A 20458-nucleotide genomic window follows, 5' to 3' on the forward strand; every position below is an offset into this window, starting at 1 on the left:
TCTGCAGCAAAAAGGGATCTTGCCTAAAATAGGGTCGTCTTTTTTGGTCGGAGGCAAGTCTATGATGACCGGTCGTCTCTCACAGGTGAGAACGTCAGCGAAATCGAGACCAGTGTAGATTAGGGACTGAGGACCGAAGATGCATTTTGTGGCGTCCACGACCGTGGGGTATGCGCCTTGCATTTTCTGTATGAACTCGTCCCGCATCCAGTCGAAACTAAGCTCCCAATGGTCGAGCCGGCCTAGTGGGTTGTGGTTTTCCATGGTTACTTCGGTCAGGTAGTTTTGGTCGTAGGCTCGGATCACGTCGTACATTATGGTCAAGTCTCCTGGCTGTCGTGGGAAGAATTTGGTGGTGATTGTTGTGTTGACTTTAATGCTCGCGTCTCTCGTGCAGCACGTCGTTAGCTCTCTTTTGCCTAATGAACATAATTAATTGTTTGAGTAAGAAAAATGTTGTTTGNAAAAAAAAAAAAAAAAAAAAAAAGAGTAAGAAAAATGCTATTTGAACTTCAAACTGTATTTCATTAATTATCATTCGAAAATTTGATTGCATTGTGAAAACTACCCATTTTATAAATCAGTAGTCTTTGATGACTTTACGATCTTTTGATTTATTTTGATTTTCAAATCCCTTAAAAATAAGTTTAAAAAGTTTAATTTTTTCTTTTGAAGTATTAATAGTGCGGCTTATTATGCCAAAATAATTTGTATAAAAGGATTTTATTGGTAAGAAAATTTATAAATATATTAAAAATAAATAAACTAAAATGCACCTATATAGTGGTCTAATGGTAGTGGGATTTGTTGATTTGTAAATTCAAACAAAATGATATATTATTGATTTTAATTTTTTTTTCAAAAACTTACTCTACTTATATTAGGAACAATTTGAAAATACTCGTTAAAGTAATATATATATATATATATATATATATAAAAATCAGTTAGAATGTATAAAACAAGAAAATCTCCTAAATGAGGTTAAAGAAAAAAAAAACTCCTAAATCAATATTTCTAACAATTTTGATCATTAATAAAACATAAAGATAAAAAGGGAAATGATAGGAGTAGTTACTTTGAAGAGTAGGCTCAGGACAGAGCCAACCATCATTAACAAGCGATATGTTGGTCGGCAAAGGAATCGCCGGAGGAGCCACCATGAATTGAGTCCCGACAAGCTCGATCTCTGCCGTCATCTGTTTTAAGTCTCCGGCCGTTTGAATGGCTGTTTTGAGGTCGGAGACAGGATAGCCACCGAAGATGGTGCCGTTTCCTACCAAAGCAGGAAGTTCAGTTCCATTGACGATCAGCGCATCGCTGGCGGAGATAAGTATTTCATTGTGTTGGAATCCAACGAACACTCTCCATTCTTTGAGCTCTTCACGGCCGTTGTTTAGAACCGTGAGAAGTGACTCGAACCGATAAGGCTGGTCGCTTGTGTCGTTTGGAGGGATCTTGCGACCGAGTATGAATTCGTAAGAGAGAAAGATCCCGTTGCAAAGATCTGATGGCGAAATTGGCGCAGGTGCCGGAGCCATTATTTCTGGAGGAAGCTGAGACAGAGACGGTGGAGTAATGGTTAATAAAAGTAACGCTCCGAATAAAATCGGAAGGAGTAGTCCCATTGTGCCTTTCTCTAAAGAAAATTAGAAACTAAACAAGAACCCAAATGGTTTCTGTTTTTGTTTTATTTGGTTCATTTGAAACAAATAGTGTAAACGTGAGTGCTATAATCATAGGAGGTTTTGATAAAACGTTGTAGGATACTAGGATGCACGTCGAGAGGTTTTGAGTTTAGAACTCGTGCCACGCACGTTGGTAGGTTGATTATGAAGTAGAGAATATAATAAGAGTCGTGGACGCAAATTATTTATTTTTTTCGCTCACAACATCGGCATGACACGATCATTCCAACAATATGCCAACATATTCCTAAAAGATATCAGGGATCGTCCAGCTCAATACTCGCAATAGCTGTATATATTTGCACTTCTATGTGGGCGTCCGGCTTTGATTTTTTGGACTTAAATTTTACAGATCTGATGTAAGGCCAATATATACACAGCTACAAGGTAAGCCTGAATTGGTTCTATTTTTCTTTTAGTTTGTTTTCAAGATTCATCAAAGATATATTAACGTTTTTCTACTAAAAATCCAAATTAATTAAAATGCCAAAGTAAATATATTAAATTTTGACATACATCTCTTTTTAAACCAAAAAGAAAAATAGTACATTGACCGAACCCTGTTTTTATAGGATTGGGATGGAACGTATAGTTAGAACTTTGGTGCAGTTGACCTGTATACTATGTGAAAATGATGGTCGAATTATAATGGTTGGTAGGACTTCAGATGTGTGTTGAAGATAACGTGAAAAATTTAACCAAAAAAAAAAGAAAAAAAAGATAACGTGAAAACTGCTTTCAGTTCGGCTAGACTTAACTGGACTTATCACTTATTATGGGTATTATTCATAGATTGTTCATATTTACTTAATTTTTTTTCAATATATATATATATATATATATATATATTTCATATTACTTAGTTGCTTACCCGAGACTTCAGAGTGGAAGCTGATAGCCTCATATAATATACCCACTTTCCAACAATGGCAACTGTTACAACAATGAGAGTGAACGTCAATTATTTTGGATGTTCAGTGAGTGTATGGTGAACAATTTGACCATTAGGGATCAAACAAAGTTAGGTTCTTAGTAATTTGTGGCAATAGACACACTTCTTTGCCCGTGTCTTGTATATCGTTTTTCTGTCATATATACGAACATGTTCAGGGAAACATATGGGACGTCCTCCAAACCGGAATACTCTTCGAGCTCAAGTCATGAAGGAACAATTCGACTGGTTGAGTAAAATTTACGATATAAAATGTTATGGTTTGATTATGATGATGGAACTCTCTGGGAAGCAACCAGAGGAGTTTTCCTCCGATTTTGGGTATATATTTAGAAAGAGAATGATGAGAAACGTACGAGATTTCCGACATATCGTTTAGATATCTCTTTTAATTCACCAGACATCAATTTTAGGTGGAGCTTACCTTGAGTACAAGAGAATAAAAAAAAAGTTAAGCTTACCGGACATATAAATGTGTCATTGGTGTCGTGAACTCCCTAATATAGGACAACCCTTTCACACTTCAAATAAGAAAATAAAACCTTCTCCAACGGAAGGGTTTAGAGAATTTTAAAAGACCATCATTACTGCAGTAACGATGACATCGTTACTTTAAAAAATTTATATATATTATTTTAATCATATATACAGTAAAACCTCTATAAATTAATATAGTCGGGACCATGAAATTTTATTAATTTATAGAGGTTTTAATTTATCGATAAATTAATAATTATTAATTTATAGAGAGACTTTCCTAATTTGATAAAAATATATTAAAAACATGATTTAATCTTTATAACTAATATTTTATAAAATCAATTACAATAAAAATAACAATTACCATGCTTTGAAGATAGCATTAAAAGATTTTTATATAGTAAAAATATTAAAAATGAACTCTAATAAAAATTAATGAGTTAAAAATGAACTCTAATAAAAATTAATGAGTAGATATATATATATATATATTTAGATAATTTTATATAATTATTAATTTATATTATTGATGGGACCATATATTTACAAAGGAGTTTCAAAAAAATTATTATTTTATTATATTATCGAATAGTGTCCAACACTAGTCCCAACTTTGGACCGGAGAAATTTATATAAAGATTATTAATTTACCGAGTATTAATTTATAGAGGTTCTACTGTATATTGTTATATTTTTATTAGTGGCAACCATTAGAAATATGATATGTGGCTATTTGCTAAGAGTACCGATACTTCAGCAAGTAATTGAAGCATTGATTCTTTTGTTTTTTTCATCTCTTTTATTATTATATATTATTTTTAAAGTAACTCACTTCCTGAGTAACCCTCACTAACGATGCTCTAAGGGAGGTTTTAAGTGAAAAGTAGAAAGAAAAGAAAAAATAAGAAAGAGGAAAAAGAATAAGAGATCCTCTTATATAGTAGACTCAATTTGCATATAAGAGACTATACGTGTCACCAGATGGTTGGGCAAAGAGATAAAAAAATTTGATGGTCGATTGATTGCTTTTCTTCCTCTTCCTCTCTCTGTCTCTCGAATCAGAGGAGATTCGGGTCGGAGAAGATGTGAATTGGAGGACATTGAATCAGCGGAGGTGAACTTAGACGAGATTGTATCGGATTAATCCACCACTAGTTATTACAATTAATCTATCATTATAATTATCATGTTCATTGGCTACTGGTTATTGATTTTGCAACTCTGTGTAATCTCCTTTTGAATTGTCAACGAAATTATTAATTTTTGTTGTTGATCATATTGCAGTGGACATGGTAGCTTCTCAAATGATCCGAGGTTGAACAATGTGGTGGGACATCTTCTTTATTCCTCTATTCTTGTACCTTACCATGGCTGGTGAGTTTAGCTTTCAATTCATTATAATTCAATAAACCATTTGCAGAACCTCATACGAGTTTGCTTGGTTCTGCAGGAGAATTAGCCACAAAACCATGGACATGTTGAGAACGACGAATCTTGGCATCCTGTAAGTCTAACACGACTTTTTTTTTTGTTCTCTTGTTTCAATCCTTTTGGTGTTTCTTAGATTCACACTGCCTCTTGTGATGCTTGCTTTCTACTTAGTAAAACTTGTTTATTTTGTTATGGTAACTTAAGCTGACACATCAAGTAAACAGAGGCTAATGTTTCTTCATCTGATTCAGTGGGCTGAAGTCCGGGGAAAAAGGGTTCTCATTACCATCGGGACAGCGAATTGTTCCTCCCTAAAGAGAAAACGGATGTCCTCAATTCTACAGCTTGTTGGACTACAATGGCTGCTCTGCTTATCTGCCTCAACTTTGTTGTTGGTCCAGTTCAAAATGCTCAAACTCTACGGGACTTCAGCAAGTGACTAGGATCAGTACATTGTTTTTTTTTTTTTCTAGAAGCATACTTTTACTGACTCAACAACCTTCTATCAGCGTAGATACATCAGGTGGTTAGTGGTCTTACCTATTTTTTGTCTGCACAGAGTTAAATGTATATCGACAAGTCAATAAGGTAACTTGGAGAAAACCACTGAATTAGATCTGTCATGAGCCTGATTAAGTTCTTTTTGGTGAGCATGAGAAGAGTGTTTGGAGGAATTGTTACAGGCAAGTATGAGTAAATCTTGGAGCTGTTGCTACCAGCTAGTTCAATTCATTACTTTAGCTAGGAAATAGTGTTAATGTTGCAAAGGTTTGTTATTGCTAATCTTGAGGTATTTTATTTGCATATATAGCTTTGAATTGATGATTGTGGCTTTTGGTGTTGTGAAAAATGCACTAGTTGATGTGGCTTTTGCTTGTGTTCTGCAGACATTGATGGTTCGTTTTGCATTGTAGATTATGGTAGGCTAGTGGACAGTTGTGCTTGAAATACATCTTCTCATTTGGAGCCTTTGCTCGGAAGCCCCTCCTACAAAGGTTTGTCCACCAAATCTGATGAATAAAACCAAGTTTGTGACTACATTGGAGGTTTTACACAACTCAAATTCGATGACTGTTTTTTTGTGTAGTGCATCAGAGTGGAAAGTGCCAACAACTTTTATCTACAGAATGAATGATTGGATGACCACCCTGCAACATTTCAAATTTGAGAAGAAAACAATAGAGAAGAAGATGGTGCTTATGTGAGATTTTTGTTTATTTGAAATGTTGCAGGGTGGTCATTTCGTGTTCATAGACAATCCAAGTGGTTTTCATTCTGCAGTGCTTTATGCTTGCCGTAAATTTAAATCTCAAGACTCCTCTCATGATCAACAACTCCCAGATGGTTTACTATTGGTTTAGTTGTAGTATGATGTTCCATTACCTTTCAAATTTGTTACATATGTATACACGTATATATAAAAAGAACATCAAAAAAAAAAAAATTTTATATTCCCTTAATGGTTGTATTTGGAGTTCCAAGATCTTTATAGTTCTAAAAGTTATATATCTAGTGTTTTTGATTAAAACCTCATGAATGTTCCAAATGCAATATTTTCCTATTTTTATAAAATCTTAAATGCTTACACCTTTATACTACTTCTATTCTACTTAAAAATTTTAAATTTCAAAAAACAATATTTTCAAAAATAAGAGACCCAAAATTATAAGAGAAAATTTTAACTAAGAGATCATGGGTTCTTATATTCAAAACAATACACAATTAATTCATAAAAAAATTCAAACAGTGTATAAGATCCTCAAAATATAAACTCCCCGTTGGCCTTGCTCTAACCACCTCCACCAATGACACATTTGTATAAGAAATCGGCCGAAAAAATAATGTTTAGAGCCACAAACATAAAATTGGCCTGCTGGTTGTATCCATGGTCGACTATGTTCTTAAGAAAACCTCTCGCGCGATGCCATCCCTGAAGTCATAAATTGATGTGCATCCCCATCTTTGTTTGGAGGCAATGAGAAAAGGCTTTTCATAGAAGAATAAAAAAAAAAACCGACGTAAGTCCGGAGACTGGTCGGGTGTTCCACAATGTATTGGGTCGGGCTGCTTAGTCGTAGGCCCTAGGAAACTATGATTCTCTAAATTTTCCGTATTTTTCTTTCCTTTTTTGATCAACATTTTCGAAATAAATTATTAGTGAATGGCCAAATATTATATCTTCTTTGCGCCTTCGGATTATTAGGGTCACATGCTTCTGTTTAGGCTTGATTAAGTAACCCAACCCTCTAACCCAGTCAGAGTGTCAGCAACGTTTTACCAATTATATCATCCCTTTAAACTCAGACCAACATTCAACAACAGTAAACAATAAAAAACAATTATTGTAGAGACAGACCATTGATCTTTTGTCCCACTGCCTCAACAACTTTTTAGGGTTAATTGCGACTACCCGAATAGTAATAAACTATCTTTATGTTGGGTATTCGTATTTTAATGCACTTTTTTACGGCTTATCTTTAAAGGTCAACAATGGAGGTCAGGTACATATAAATTTCCACAGTCTAAGCGAAACAAAAGGGAAATATGTTTTTTATCGATACATAATTTAGCCTCTTGGGAAAACAGAAAGATATATGTGTTGGACCAAAGCTGGCTAGCTATAAAATTTTCGTTGCATGTGTATTTTGAATTTTCCAACGGTGCGAATTCACTCACAATAATTGAAATACTAATATATTCTGATTTAACGACAATCACATGTGAATTATAAACTAATACTACAATAATTAAAAAGGTACTACTAGCCGTGAATTTAGCTGATCAATAGATATACCAAATTTATTACTGTATCGTTTGACCATTAGTCGTGAAAACGACAGGATTGGTTAATTAACGAATACAGAGAGGAGTAAGATAAATCATTACTGTATTTCAAAGGCAAAATAAACCCAACCGACAAAATAGTGTTAAAATCGAACTAATTAAGTGTAAAGTGTAAACCACTAAAAGAGCACATATATACTGTATAAAAAGTAAACAATTCTTTATTTCTGAATTCTGAATATGTTAATATTATCAAGAACAATTAAATACAAATTGTCAACAACAAAAGAAAGAAGAAGAGAAAAAGTTAAAAACAGATCGAAGAAAAGTAAAAAAGATAATGATTTGATCCAACATCATTTGGTTTTCCATGATCAAAAGATATATCTAAACATTTTTGTAGATCTACCGATCTTGCCACATTATTCCGATGTTTTCTTCTTTAATTTTCCGGCGAATATACTTATCCGTCACACTAAACAGAGGAAGACAGCGAAAAGAGCAAAAATAATAGAACAAGAACTCGTAAACCTATCTGAGCCAGAACCTGGTGGTGGAGTATGATAGTAAAACGGGAAGTAAGGGACGATCGGGTTCGGCGGAGGCGGCGTAGGGTAGTTTCCTGAGTAAGGCGGAGGATAGTAATAGCCTTGACCACCGTCACCGTACGGTGGAGGGTATTTGCCGCCAGAAGGAGGAGGGTAATAGTAAGAGCTACCACCACCGCTACTGCCGCCGGAGCTAGGACTAGGAGGAGAAGGAGGCGGAGGACATGCGGCGGTTGTGGGAGTTGACGGTGGTGGAGGAGAAGGCGGAGGAGGAGATGATTGGACTGGACTACAAGGATTGTCGCATGAAGAACACATTGTACAAGAAACAACCTCGTCTTTAGATGTCACTGTCGGTGTTACTGACACTAGCAGCATAACAACAACAACAAGTGTAGACAAAGTGTCTAACCGGTTTGTTTCCATTGTCAGAGATCGGATTTAGAAACTTAGTTTAGTGTGTGAGAATAATATGCACAAAAAAGGTAAAAGAGGAAGAAGAAGATGAGAGAGAGCCAAAGAGGAGTGGGAAAGAAAGAAGAAGAGGAAGAAGAAGCACGTTCAGAGGAGGAGTGTTCTTCTTTTTATCGATGATTTTTTAATATAAAAACTTATACTATAAATGATTTTTTGTTTTAGTACAAAAAAGGTTAGCTTTAATAAAGTTAGTATATAATTAGTGAAAGTTCGGTGGAGTGTATTAAGTGGGGGTTATTGGTTTAAGATTTGAAAAGAGTTTTAAAGATTTTAAATGTTATGTAGAATCTGTTGTTATTAGATCAAAATTTTGTTAAACTCTGTTAAAGTTTAGTGTTATTAGTTTGTGATTTGTAAAAAGTCATTTAAAATCTTAACAAATCTGGGTTATTTAATACTTTTAAATGAAAAGAAAACTCTGGTTCGATTAATCGATTGTTCAGTTCTTATAAAATAGTAGAGTTATGCAAAGTAGTGGAGATAAATTATTGGAGATTTTGGATGATTAAATTTATATATTTGTGTGTGAACTGTGAAGACTATAATTATCCAGTGCAAATATTGTGGTGCATGCAAAATTATACATAAATCGCTCGTTACAAATATTTTTTTTGTTGTCGAGGATTTTTGAGTGTTTTGCAAAAAGGAGATGAATAGTGAATGCAATAAAAAAGGTTGACGCGGACACGTTAACCTTTTTATGACCGAAGGTCTTGTAATAAAGCACCGGAAATACGCGGATGTCGGGGGCAAATACGTCACGTCATCTCTTAAAATGTGGAATTTACGGTAAAATCCCTAGTTTCGTGGCGATCTCGTGGCGGCTGCGTCGACGAGCCAAGTAGGGTTGGGGTTAAAAATTAAGATGAAGAGAATCTTCAACAACAACAACACAAAATAAAATAAATAATCTAGTGGTCATTATAGTGGGGCTTGACTCTTTTACAAGCTTTTAAACGTGGCCGTTTTTTATTGGGTCTTTTAGTTATGACGTGGTTAGCTTTCGATGAGTAGACGTGAAGATGACGGAAGTGCCGACTTGAGCCTCAACAGCTTTTGTTTTTGGTTTCGAAAATCAAAATTATGAGAAAATTCGATAAGTTGCTCGAACTTAAAACTCTCAAGTGCTACAGATTTGAAGGAATGGTTATATATAGAAAATGAATTAGTGTTGATTATGAAATAGAAAACGTGATTCCGTAATTCCATTTGTTAACACATTCAACGTCACTTATAGTCATTACTAAATAAATACCTTAAGTGGCGTTGAATACCATTTGTTCTATATAAAACACAGACACACAAAAAAAAAAAAATCACTATTGCATGATTACCATTCCGGCTTAACTTCGTGCCACCCAGTAATTCCAACTTTGAAACTTCTATGACCAGTGGAAACAATCACAAGGAATAGACCGCATGGCCGGATGTTATATGACTTATATCCCGTATTGAGATGTTATTGTTTCATAGAAAAAGAATATGTGAACAGTGGAGGAGAAAGTAAGTCACGAAACCTAGTGGATAGGTGTTGAGAAACCTTTTTTTTTTTTTTTTTTTTTTTTTGCATTCCAAAAAGAAGTCATTTGATCAAAAGTATCATAATTCAAGTAAAATCATAACTAAGACAACTGCTATAGTTAAAAAAAAGTTTCCAATTGTAGGTAAATTAACAAAATGATTCCAGCTACAAGCAAGCTTAGTTTTAGTCAAAAAGACCAGACTGAAGATGGTCACACCATGCTTATGGTGATCTCATGATTAAAGTTACGCTGATTTTAAAAAGGTGGGTATTTTGTTTGCTTTAGTGACTTAAAGCAATTGTTAATGCTGCAACATTACCAAATTACTATGTTTTAAAAAAAAATCCATATCCTAAACTAATCTCTAAAAGTTTCCAAACGTTATATATGAATTTTGCAACGGCTAAGAGAAGATCGATGCGTTTGGTGAGGATTGAACTCTGGCTTAGATTTACAGAGCTATTCACCATATATACATAATACATATATAATTATATATACTAAATGATTTCAAAGAATACTTTTTTTTTTGTTAAAGGGTATTCAATTTTATAAATAAATGTCCAATGGGCTATTTCCGGATTTAGCCCATTACAATCTCCAAAGGGCTTAAACCGCTTACATTAAACCAAATAAAAAACCGTGAATCAAAATTGACCCGGGTTTAAAACACGAACCGGAATCAAACCGGATTTCGTTTACCCTAATTCTGCAACTGAAGAACACAGTTGCAGCCGCCGCCCAAAATTTTGCGGATGCTCGTCGGAACAGGTCCTCCGACGAGCCTGGACGACGCGAGTCAAACGGAGATGGTGATCCAAGATCCGTTGCCATCCCGCCACCGTAGAGCAGCTTCGAGGAGGAAGAAAAGAGCCGAGCTTTCATTGTCGAAGAGAAACAGGCTCACATGTGAGAAGAGATAGGCGGTAGGGAGTAGATCTGAACCCTTCGACGGTGGCTTAGCTCCTCCTTGCCGTAGACGACCTCCCCCATCGAACAACAACGCTGAGAAACCTCCAGAATCTCCGAGTTTCAGATCTAACCACCTTCTCTCTTGATCCTTGCCGTGAATCTCCCTTTTCTACTCCTCGTCGCACCACCGCCGATAGAGCTCTTACCGTTAGTGTGTCGAGGAAGCTTCTCCCTTCCACTGTTCCCTTGATTTCGACCACGAATCTTTCACCAGATTGATGCAGCGGTTAATCGATGAAGCACCATGAGCCTTGGGCTCTCGTCGTCGCCGGAGTCGACGGAGAACCCCCAACGACGGAGCAAGAGGTTGTGATCAGAAGAAGAAGAATTTGGGAGAGAAAAAATCGCCGCGCGTGGAAACCACTCGCCCGATTTTCTCTCTCAAGAGGTATTAACGTATTTCAAAGAATACTTCTCTTTAAAAAAAAATCAAACCGATCGATATGTATTCAAAACATTTTTGATTATGCTTCTTATAAGATTTTCACCATCATATATACTTTTGTATTATTGATCCAATGAAGAGTTGAGAAGGACGCATCGACGAGATTAGATTAAGGATTCTCATATATACTATCATTCATTTAAAACTCCTAATTAATAATTTTATGTTTTTCATTTTCATTTTCATTTTCTTCTCATTTTTTGAATTCTTGAAATCTTCTGTGTTTTTCAAAATAGATAATGACTCGATCTTAATTTCATAACTCCTCGACCGATAACATTTTCAGCCAGTAATTAATGCATAATTAAACAAAACGCAGAAACACTACACGACTTTCTTTCTTTTGACATATTATTTTCAAGTATTAACGTATATAAACGTAACAATCTCTTATAGTGAAAACACATCATCTTGACACTGATCAGATATTCAAATTAACCCATGATTCACATGTGACATGTGCCCAAGGATCAATATTGTATGGACAATCGTGTTGCGTTGAACCGCCAAGACGTCGCTGTCACGAGTTACTCATTTGGCCATGCATGTCAATTAATCTTCTTAATTTTCTGGTGAAAGAAAGTCATAAGAAAAATAAATGTAAATCAACACCATTACAAGCAATGGGCAAAGGCAAACATTTTAAGGCTCCATTTTTTGTAGAGTAACGGCGTCTGGGGTGTTTGCCTTTCGTAGGACTCTTATTAGTGCATTACTTCTATTTTATTGGGCCAATTCTTTATAGCCCAAAACAAAACCCAACAAGCGAATCGGAGATTCAAATTTTAAGAACACTACTACAGAGTACAGACTACAGTAATGAGAATCAACCAAAAGTTTAAAATTCAGAAGCTTGCTTGCACGATAGATCCACCATGGCAGTCTACTACTATTTCAATCGGATTCCCTTTTCTCGATTCATGATGGGTTCTTCTTCTTCTTCTTCTTTTACTGTCCTAGGGCGAATCAATCATTCCCCAATTCTTATGTCGATGAAACGAGAGGGTTTGTGTTTGGTGGTTTAGCAGCAACTCGTTCCAGTTACCGCTTTGAGTGTTTTTTTTTGGTAATTCGTTTGGCTGAGTTTTTAAAGGGTAGATCTTTCTTCTTCTCTCTTTATTATATTCTTTATGAAAAAAATCAAATATTTATCTGAATAATTCAACTAGCGTACATTGCTCTCAAAGATTATATATATTACAGGCTAAAGAAAGCATCGTCTTGCACTCTTGGGGGATATTTAAGTATAGTTTTTGCTTGTTCTTGAATCATTCGTAGTAAGTAGTAACTAGTTGTTGCAAACTCTATAATTATGACTGAGCTTTCTTATTCTTGTGGATGAGGGAACCCTCGTGGCTTATGTATACAATATGTCTTTGTTAGTTTTGTATATAGCTTAGTTGAAGTTGAATAGTTGATAATGCTAAGCACGTCACAAGGTATGTCATATTATATGAATGTTTTTCAACATAAGATATGGACTTTGTAAAATATATAGTTTATGATGCCACTTGGGTTTTCCAATTCCTCAATGTCAAAACAGTAGTTTTATATGCTTGTATAAACATGGAAAACATCAAACTTAGCATCCAAAGTTTGTGAATCTCTTTTTTTTTTTTTTGACTTAAACCAATGAAAGGGAAGGTGTTCTTGGGTCAAAACCTGATATGGATGATGATTATGTTGGGGCAACTACATGGATATAAAAGCTGTATCCTGAAAGAAAGGAAAGCTTTGTTGGAGCTCAAAAAATTTGTCATCTCAAAGAGCCAAGGATGGAATCATGACTTTGTTCTCCCTACTTGGACTAATAATACAAATAGCGATTGCTGCCTGTGGGAGGAAGTTAAGTGCAATCGTACAAGCAGGCGAGTTATGGAGCTTTCCCTTTACAAATCGATGTTTTTAAAGAGTTCTCCTCTAAATCTTTCTTTGCTGCATCCTTTTGAAGAGGTTCGAATTCTGGACTTATCCGAGTCCAGATTAAACAGATTGGTTGATGATGTGGAAGGTATATCAAGTTTCTCCCAATGTTTCTTTTTTCTTACCACTTGTACGGTCTCTATTTCGATACATTGTTCCCTGCACTAAAGTTTTTCATAAATTCTTGAAAGTTGATACCATTTAAAACTATAGTACCTTAGATTATTTCCAGCATGAAAAAAGAGTTGATGTATATGCCATGTAGCACATTCACTCATGTTCCTTCCAAACTCCGTACAGTTCAACTCACACTATCTCCATTTGCATGCAAACAAGACTATTATCATCCACTTATCCAAGTGATTAGAAGGAGCTATGTTATTTTTGTATACTTTGTTAACGAGATTTTATTTTGCAGGTTATAAAAGCCTAAGGTTATTAAGAAACCTGGAGAGTCTGAATTTATCTTCAAATGAATTCAACAATAACATCTTTCCCTTTCTTAATTAATGCTGCTACATCACTTACAAAGCTTTCTCTTCGGTATAACTTAGTAGATGGCCATTTTCCTGTTAAAGGTATGTTTCTCTTTCTAGTAAACCTATTTATTTCTGATGTATCATTGGTTAGATCGTTTCTCTTTTATATAGTACTCGATACAATATCCCATGTCTTTATTTTAGTTCTTATCGAATGAGTATTCTCGTGGAGTCTCTTTCAGAACTTAGAAACTTGACAAACTTGGAACTGCTGGATCTAAGCGGAAACGGAATTAACGGCTCCATGCCTATAAGAGGTAGTAGCATTTACGTCAATAGTGACTGTTCATATATAATTGTTCTTCTTTCTTTTCTGTAGTAGAACTTTTAACAGGTTGAAACTCTACATAATTGCTGATACTAGTTTATGCTATCTTTAAGAACATCATGTCCATATTATTAGGAGTCTTTGATTTGTGTTTCTTTGTTTTATGGCAGAGTTTCCTTACTTAAAGAAGCTGAAGGCTCTAGATCTAAGTGATAATAGACTTTATGGCTCAATGGAATGGGAAGGCAAGTTTGCTAAAATTTTGACTTTATAATTTATTAAGGTTGGATGTGAATTTAGCCTTTGTCTTTCTCCCGAAATATCAATTTTCAAGGTATAATGTTTATGTTTACTTTATTTCAGAATTAAAGAATTTGACTAACTTGGAAGTCCTGAGTCTTGCTCAAAATGGATTCGACGGACCTATACCAATGGAAGGTAATATGTCTTTACCTCACCTCCAAGATTATCTATTTGAACAACATAACATATTAGGTCTGAGAAGTGTTATGAGAGAAATATAACTAATCTTATTATTCTCATCATCTGCTTTTTTTTCCAAACTATCCTTTTTTTGCAGCTTTTTGTGAAATGAAGAATCTGCGCGAACTAGATCTCAGAGGAAATAATTTTGTAGGTCAGCTTCCTCTGTGTTTTGGTAGGTTGAACAAGCTACGGTTTCTGGATCTTTCATCAAACCAATTAAGTGGAAATATATCATCTAGTTTCAGTAGCCTCGAGTCCCTCCAATATATATCGTTGTCAGATAATAACTTTGAAGGCTTGTTCTCACTCGATCCACTTGCCAACCTAACAAAGCTCAAGGTGCTCATAATTTCATCAGCAACTGATATGGTTCAAGTAGAGACAGAAAGTAATTGGAAGCCAAAGTTTCAACTAAATGTTGTTGTATTACGATTTTGCGGCTTGGAGAAAATCCCCAACTTTCTCATGTACCAGAAGAACTTACGTCTAGTTGATCTATCCGACAATAGATTATCTGGAAATATTCCTACATGGCTGTTGGAGAATAATCCAGAACTTGAAGTCTTACAGTTGAAGAACAATTCATTCACTGTCTTCCAAATGCCTACACTAGTCATGCATAATTTGCATGTTCTGGATATATCAGATAATGATATTGGTGGACAGGTACCTGATAATATTGGTCATGTGCTTCGGAATATGGTACATATGAATGGCTCGAATAATGGGTTCCAAGGGAATTTCCCATCATCTATGGGTGAAATGAAAAACATTTCATTCTTGGACCTGTCTTATAATAATTTATCAGGAGAGCTACCTAGAAGCTTTGGCACAGGTTGCTTTTCATTAGGATTCCTGCAGCTGTCTCACAACAAATTTAGCGGCCATTTCCTTCAAAGACGTACAAACTTCACTTTATTGTTGGTGCTAAGAATCGATAACAACTTATTTACCGGGAAGATCGGAGTTGGTTTGCTTAACTTGGTTAGTTTGTTTTTACTTGACATGTCCAACAATTTCTTAGAAGGTGCAATACCACCTTCGCTTCTGGCCTATGAAAATCTTTATTTTCTAGACCTCTCTGCAAACCTATTAACTGGAGCCTTACCATCACATGTTGGTAGTGTAGTTTGGCCAAGCTTTTTCCTACACAACAACAGCTTCACAGGGCCAATTCCGGACACATGGTTCGAAAATGTCCAAATACTTGATTTACGGAATAATAATCTCTCTGGGAGTATCCCGCAGTTTGTAAATGCCTACGACATGAGTATTCTTTTGCTGAAGGGTAACAACTTAACAGGAAGTATTCCAAGGATGCTGTGTGAATGGAGAAGCATCAGACTTTTAGATCTTTCAAATAACAAGCTCAATGGCGTTATACCGTCATGCCTCAGTAATTTATCATTTGGACTGGGAGGGAACGATGATCAAGTTGCCTACATTGGTGCAGTTTCCTCTGTGGAGAACTTATACTTGGGATTATACAAATCTACATTTTTGGTTTACAAATCCACGTTTGTGGTTGAGTATTTCAGGTTAAATTACCTAACTCATATGAAAATTGAAATCAAATTTGCAGCGAAGCAAAGGTATGATTCTTATACTGGGGCGTCTGAGTTAAGTGAAGGAACACTTGATTATATGTATGGCTTGGATCTGTCAAATAATGAACTAAGTGGTGTTATCCCAGCAGAGCTTGGAGATCTCTCCAAACTAAGAGCCTTGAATCTGTCTCATAATTTCTTGTCAAGTGCTATACCAGATAGCTTCTCCAAACTGGAGGACATTGAGAGCCTTGATCTTTCTTATAACATGTTACAAGGAAGAATTCCTCACCAATTAACCAATCTCACTTCTCTTGCTGTTTTCAACGTCTCTTACAACAACTTATCAGGCATCATTCCCCAAGGTAGGCAATTTAACACCTTCGACGAGACCAGCTACATAGGCAATCCTCTTCTCTGTGGACCGCCAACCGATAGAAGCTGTGAAGCTAAGAAGAACTCAGAGGAACCAGATAATGAAGGAGAAGAAGATGATAATGAAGCTGCTATTGACATGTTGGTCTTTTATTGGAGTACAGCTGCAACTTATGTTACTGCACTGATAGGCATTCTTGTACTTATGTATGTCGATTGTTCTTGGCGTCGAATATGGCTTTGCCTTGTCGAAGCCTTCATCGCCTCTGCGAAACGTAAGTTGTCTTAAAACCATTTCAGCACAGTTCTTGGATTTTCTTAATCAAGCAAAAAAAACTTCAATCCTCTGTTTTTTTTGGTAAGTACATGTGCTTTGGCTTTTACTTACATGTATATGTATGGGGTTTCTAGACGATGGATTGAATCTCTCTGGACAGTGAGTTGAACTGTTGAGATCTCCACACACACACACACTCACCATGTAATAAACGAAGTTTTGTGTATTTTACATTTTAATTTAGAAGCAAGAAATTTAAGTGTTGGTGTGACAGAGGAATGTAAGTTATGCAGGTTGTCTCTGTTGCAAAAGATTCATCTATGTTTTTGTTAATAATCAAATACAGTATTTGATAATGTTAAATTATTTTAATTATGCAAAAGTTTACATTTAAGTTTAGTACTCCTACTAAATGGCGATTGGAGTTGATTTTACAACTAAACCCATTTAACTAGTTGAATAGTACTAGCAGACGTGTATAAAGAAAAACATTTTCCATGCGGCCAGACCAAGATCTGTGTTACCTAACTACGGGACATGCAATAAGTGATATGGGTTTTAATGTTGACACATCATAATATTTGTTATTATCATTAATGTGTAACAAAAATGATCATTCCCTACTTTTATAATTGTTTGATTCCCACGGAACTGATGGAAAAGAAAATTGGAAGTAATTTTATATATACGATTAATGAGAGAATTGAACCTAAAAAGTGGCAGCATAATGAAATATAGTAGCAAACTCAGAACATACAATTATGAGAAAATAAAATTTATTTGTCATTTCAAAATTTAAAATTACACTGTATTATATAGTTCTGGGACTGGACAAGATTTGTGCTTAACAGATAGGCAAGCCCCATTCCTGTCTTAATAAAGACAAAATTTCAACACAGAAAACAATAATTTAAAACAAATGTTCGAAATTAAATAATACTACCACCGAACATCTTTTGTTTCTTTCATTAATCTTCTAACAATTTCCAAAACTTTTCTTTTGTGATTTACTAAAATCACAACATAAAGATACCCCCAAAAATCCAAAACAAATTAAATTGGAAAAAACACAGAATTTCACACCCATTTTTTGTTAGTCATCACTCATCACTAATCATCATCATCATTGCTCCCCAAACACAAGAATTAAAACCCTAATCATGGTGTAGGAACCACTTAAGTGTACACAGAGCCATAAGATAGAGCCATGAGTAACACAGCGGCTTGTTCTTCCTCACCAAGCTTCCGTCGTTGCTTCTCCACCGTTGATCGACTCTTCTTCATCCCCAAATCAATCAACCTCTGTTTTTCAAAGAATCACCAAATTTAGGGGTTCCCCCGCCGCCGTAACTCGATTTTTTCAATTTCTTGTTACCATCATCCTCTGTTACTCTTCTCTTCTTCTTGCTTCTGATCCCACATGCGTTACACAACGACTACATAGAACAAAACCAATAAAAAAAAAACATATCAGATCAGAGACAAGATCAAACTCGATTGATCCCCCCCCAAATCGGAGTGAAATTAGGGTTTATGTCTGAACCTTGGGACCAGAAGGACCACCTCGCCAAAGAGGGGTTTTGCTTGTACCACAATTAGCACAAGTTTTCTTGTTGTTGCTCTGTTCGATCATAACATCTCCAGCTCTTCTTTCCATGGTTTCCGAATCAACCAAAACCTGAAACATACAGAGATCGATCAGCTTATTACTAGATCATCAATCATCATCATCAGAATCAAAAGAAGAAGAAGCAGATCATCATTTTACCTCTTCACTGTGATCCAACATTCTCAATCAGTTGAATTTACGAAGTTTGGCGCCGCGCGATCGGGATCAAGAAAGCTAGGGTTTGAAAACAGAGATGATAAAGGAAAGATCACGTCTCTTTACAGAACATGCAAGAAAACTTGGAAAGAGTGAATAATGAGTGTCAGAGAGAGAGAACCAAACCGACAGACACAAATCACAATGATAGAAAAAAAAAAAAAAAAACTAAACGCGATTTGTATAAAAATTGGTTATGGAATTAAACCCTAGGAATTTGATTTTAAAATGACGAAAACACCTTCTTGTTTCTTCTCTATTAACAGAGGAAGCCACCCGCCAAACACAAGTTCGCTTATTGTGAGTTGATTTTGGTGAAAAGAAAAAGGGCGCCACTTTGACCGGTGTGTTTGATCAGATACGGAACGGTGTACGGTTTCTTCGAGTGGGGATCAACCATGATGATTCACTTGTACCTTTTTGATCGTAGCCGTTCATTCAATCTTACGTTCCAAATTTTTGGGGGATAAATAAATATGTACATAGTGAAAAAGTTGAGATATGTTAGATTGGTTATAAAGGAGAAAAGAAACAAGTGTGGTAGGGAAATAAGCCATGTAGATAGGATTCAGACCACATATTATTTATTCTGCAAATGGTTACCCAAAATAAGATTGTGTGCTTGGTGTGTAATGTTGACTTAACAATGTCCTGGGTCAAAGTGACAATACTTGAATTTAGGTTATGATGATAAAGGCATATCTTTAAATGTTGAAAAAAACAAGATTTTGTGCTTTTTGGACAGTGTATTGGTTAGGAGGATATTCATTTTGAGGTTTAAAATTGATTGAGAAGACAGAAAGGGACTGATTTGTCTCCCACTTGAACCACCACATACAGTACTTACATTTATCTTGATCACCTCTCTCTCTCTCTTTTCTAATTGGTGTTAAATCGCTAAAAATGGTGCTTCCGTAAATAATGAATATGATCCTAATAACTAAACCCTTTCTTTGGTTCTATAACCAGCATGGAGATTTCAAGATTTCAGTAACTTTTTACCAAGCCTCTTTTCTACTAGACGACAGTAAACATTGGATCTTAAGTTTATATACAGCGTACAAGCTCATGTCGCAAAGTCGCCATTTAAGCTATCGACTCTAGGTTCTTACTTTTATCTACTTGGTATGTGAGTGTACAGTACAATAACTCAAGATGTTCTCAACGAAGGATGAAACAGCACAATCAAATGTAACTGTTGATTCAACAACAACGACACTTGTCATATCACACACTTGTAAGAAACTAGCCGGAGGAAATCTATGGTTTTTAACTCTATATAACTAATGTTGCTTCATTTGCAGTGTCCCTTCCCTTAAGAGGTTCATTCTTCCAGGTAGACTTCCACCAGAGTTTTCCCAAGTTTCGGTATCTTGAATTACGTGAGAAGTGTTCTTCCTCTGTTTTTTACTGTCCTAGTTGACAAAAAGTTATAAAATGGGGGAACCTTTTGCTTCTTTTTGCAGTGACTTGTGCCAAATTACCTTTTTGGTTCAAACCCTATGGAATGTGGGTCACTGCCTTACCTAAAACATATGTAAGTATCTGATTTCTTGTTTATTAAGGAAGTAAGAAATGCTTCTGAATTTACCTGAAAATGTCTCTCTGTAGCTATGTTTGCGCAAAATCGCTTATCAGGAGACATATTCCAAAAAGATTGGGAAAATATATTAACCTCACTCTCGTATGATTCTACTGTTTCCTTTGTTTATCTTGTCACATAGAAAGCTAAATTATTATTTTGTTTGTTTCAATGATTATAGAGTTCTTGAAGCCAATCAATAATTCTCTGGAACCAAACAATCTGACAAATCTGTATGATCAGCTTTCTTTTCTTTACAAGATGCATTGTCAGTTCATTAAGTGTGTTTATAATGCATAACATTTTTTTCAATCTATTTATCTACAACTATTCAAC

The 20458-nt window shown here is 35.4% G+C and overlaps 2 protein-coding genes, 1 long non-coding RNA gene and 2 pseudogenes across 4 annotated transcripts in view; 2 read left to right on the plus strand and 3 right to left on the minus strand.

Annotated features, from left to right (window-relative positions):
• LOC104723687 (COBRA-like protein 9) overlaps positions 1-1699 on the minus strand; it is a 4391-nt gene extending 2692 nt beyond the window's left edge. The window contains exons 1-2 of the mRNA XM_010442086.2: positions 1079-1699; positions 24-419 (exon numbers count right to left, since the gene is read on the minus strand). Coding sequence (XP_010440388.1) covers positions 24-419; positions 1079-1628 — 946 coding nt within the window. The 5' untranslated portion in view covers positions 1629-1699. The remainder of the gene's footprint in view (positions 1-23; positions 420-1078) is intronic.
• On the plus strand, positions 4070-6112 carry LOC104723701. Of its 2 annotated transcripts, XR_002033991.1 has the most exons (7): positions 4070-4234; positions 4405-4494; positions 4571-4624; positions 4803-4999; positions 5111-5139; positions 5466-5546; positions 5639-6112. It is a non-coding gene; the product is annotated as an uncharacterized LOC104723701 (long non-coding RNA). The 2 variants fall into 2 exon arrangements; XR_002033990.1 differs by having other exon boundaries at positions 4803-5139.
• On the minus strand, positions 7532-8469 carry LOC104723714 (formin-A-like). The gene has a single exon (XM_010442111.2). The coding sequence runs from the start codon at positions 8307-8309 to the stop codon at positions 7806-7808; it is 504 nt and encodes a 167-aa protein (XP_010440413.1). The 5' UTR covers positions 8310-8469; the 3' UTR covers positions 7532-7805.
• LOC104751578 lies at positions 12933-16732 on the plus strand (annotated as a pseudogene).
• On the minus strand, positions 17650-19002 carry LOC104723723 (annotated as a pseudogene).

This window comes from Camelina sativa, chromosome 2, assembly GCF_000633955.1.
Source record: "Camelina sativa cultivar DH55 chromosome 2, Cs, whole genome shotgun sequence".
NCBI classification, from domain to species: Eukaryota; Viridiplantae; Streptophyta; class Magnoliopsida; order Brassicales; family Brassicaceae; genus Camelina; species Camelina sativa.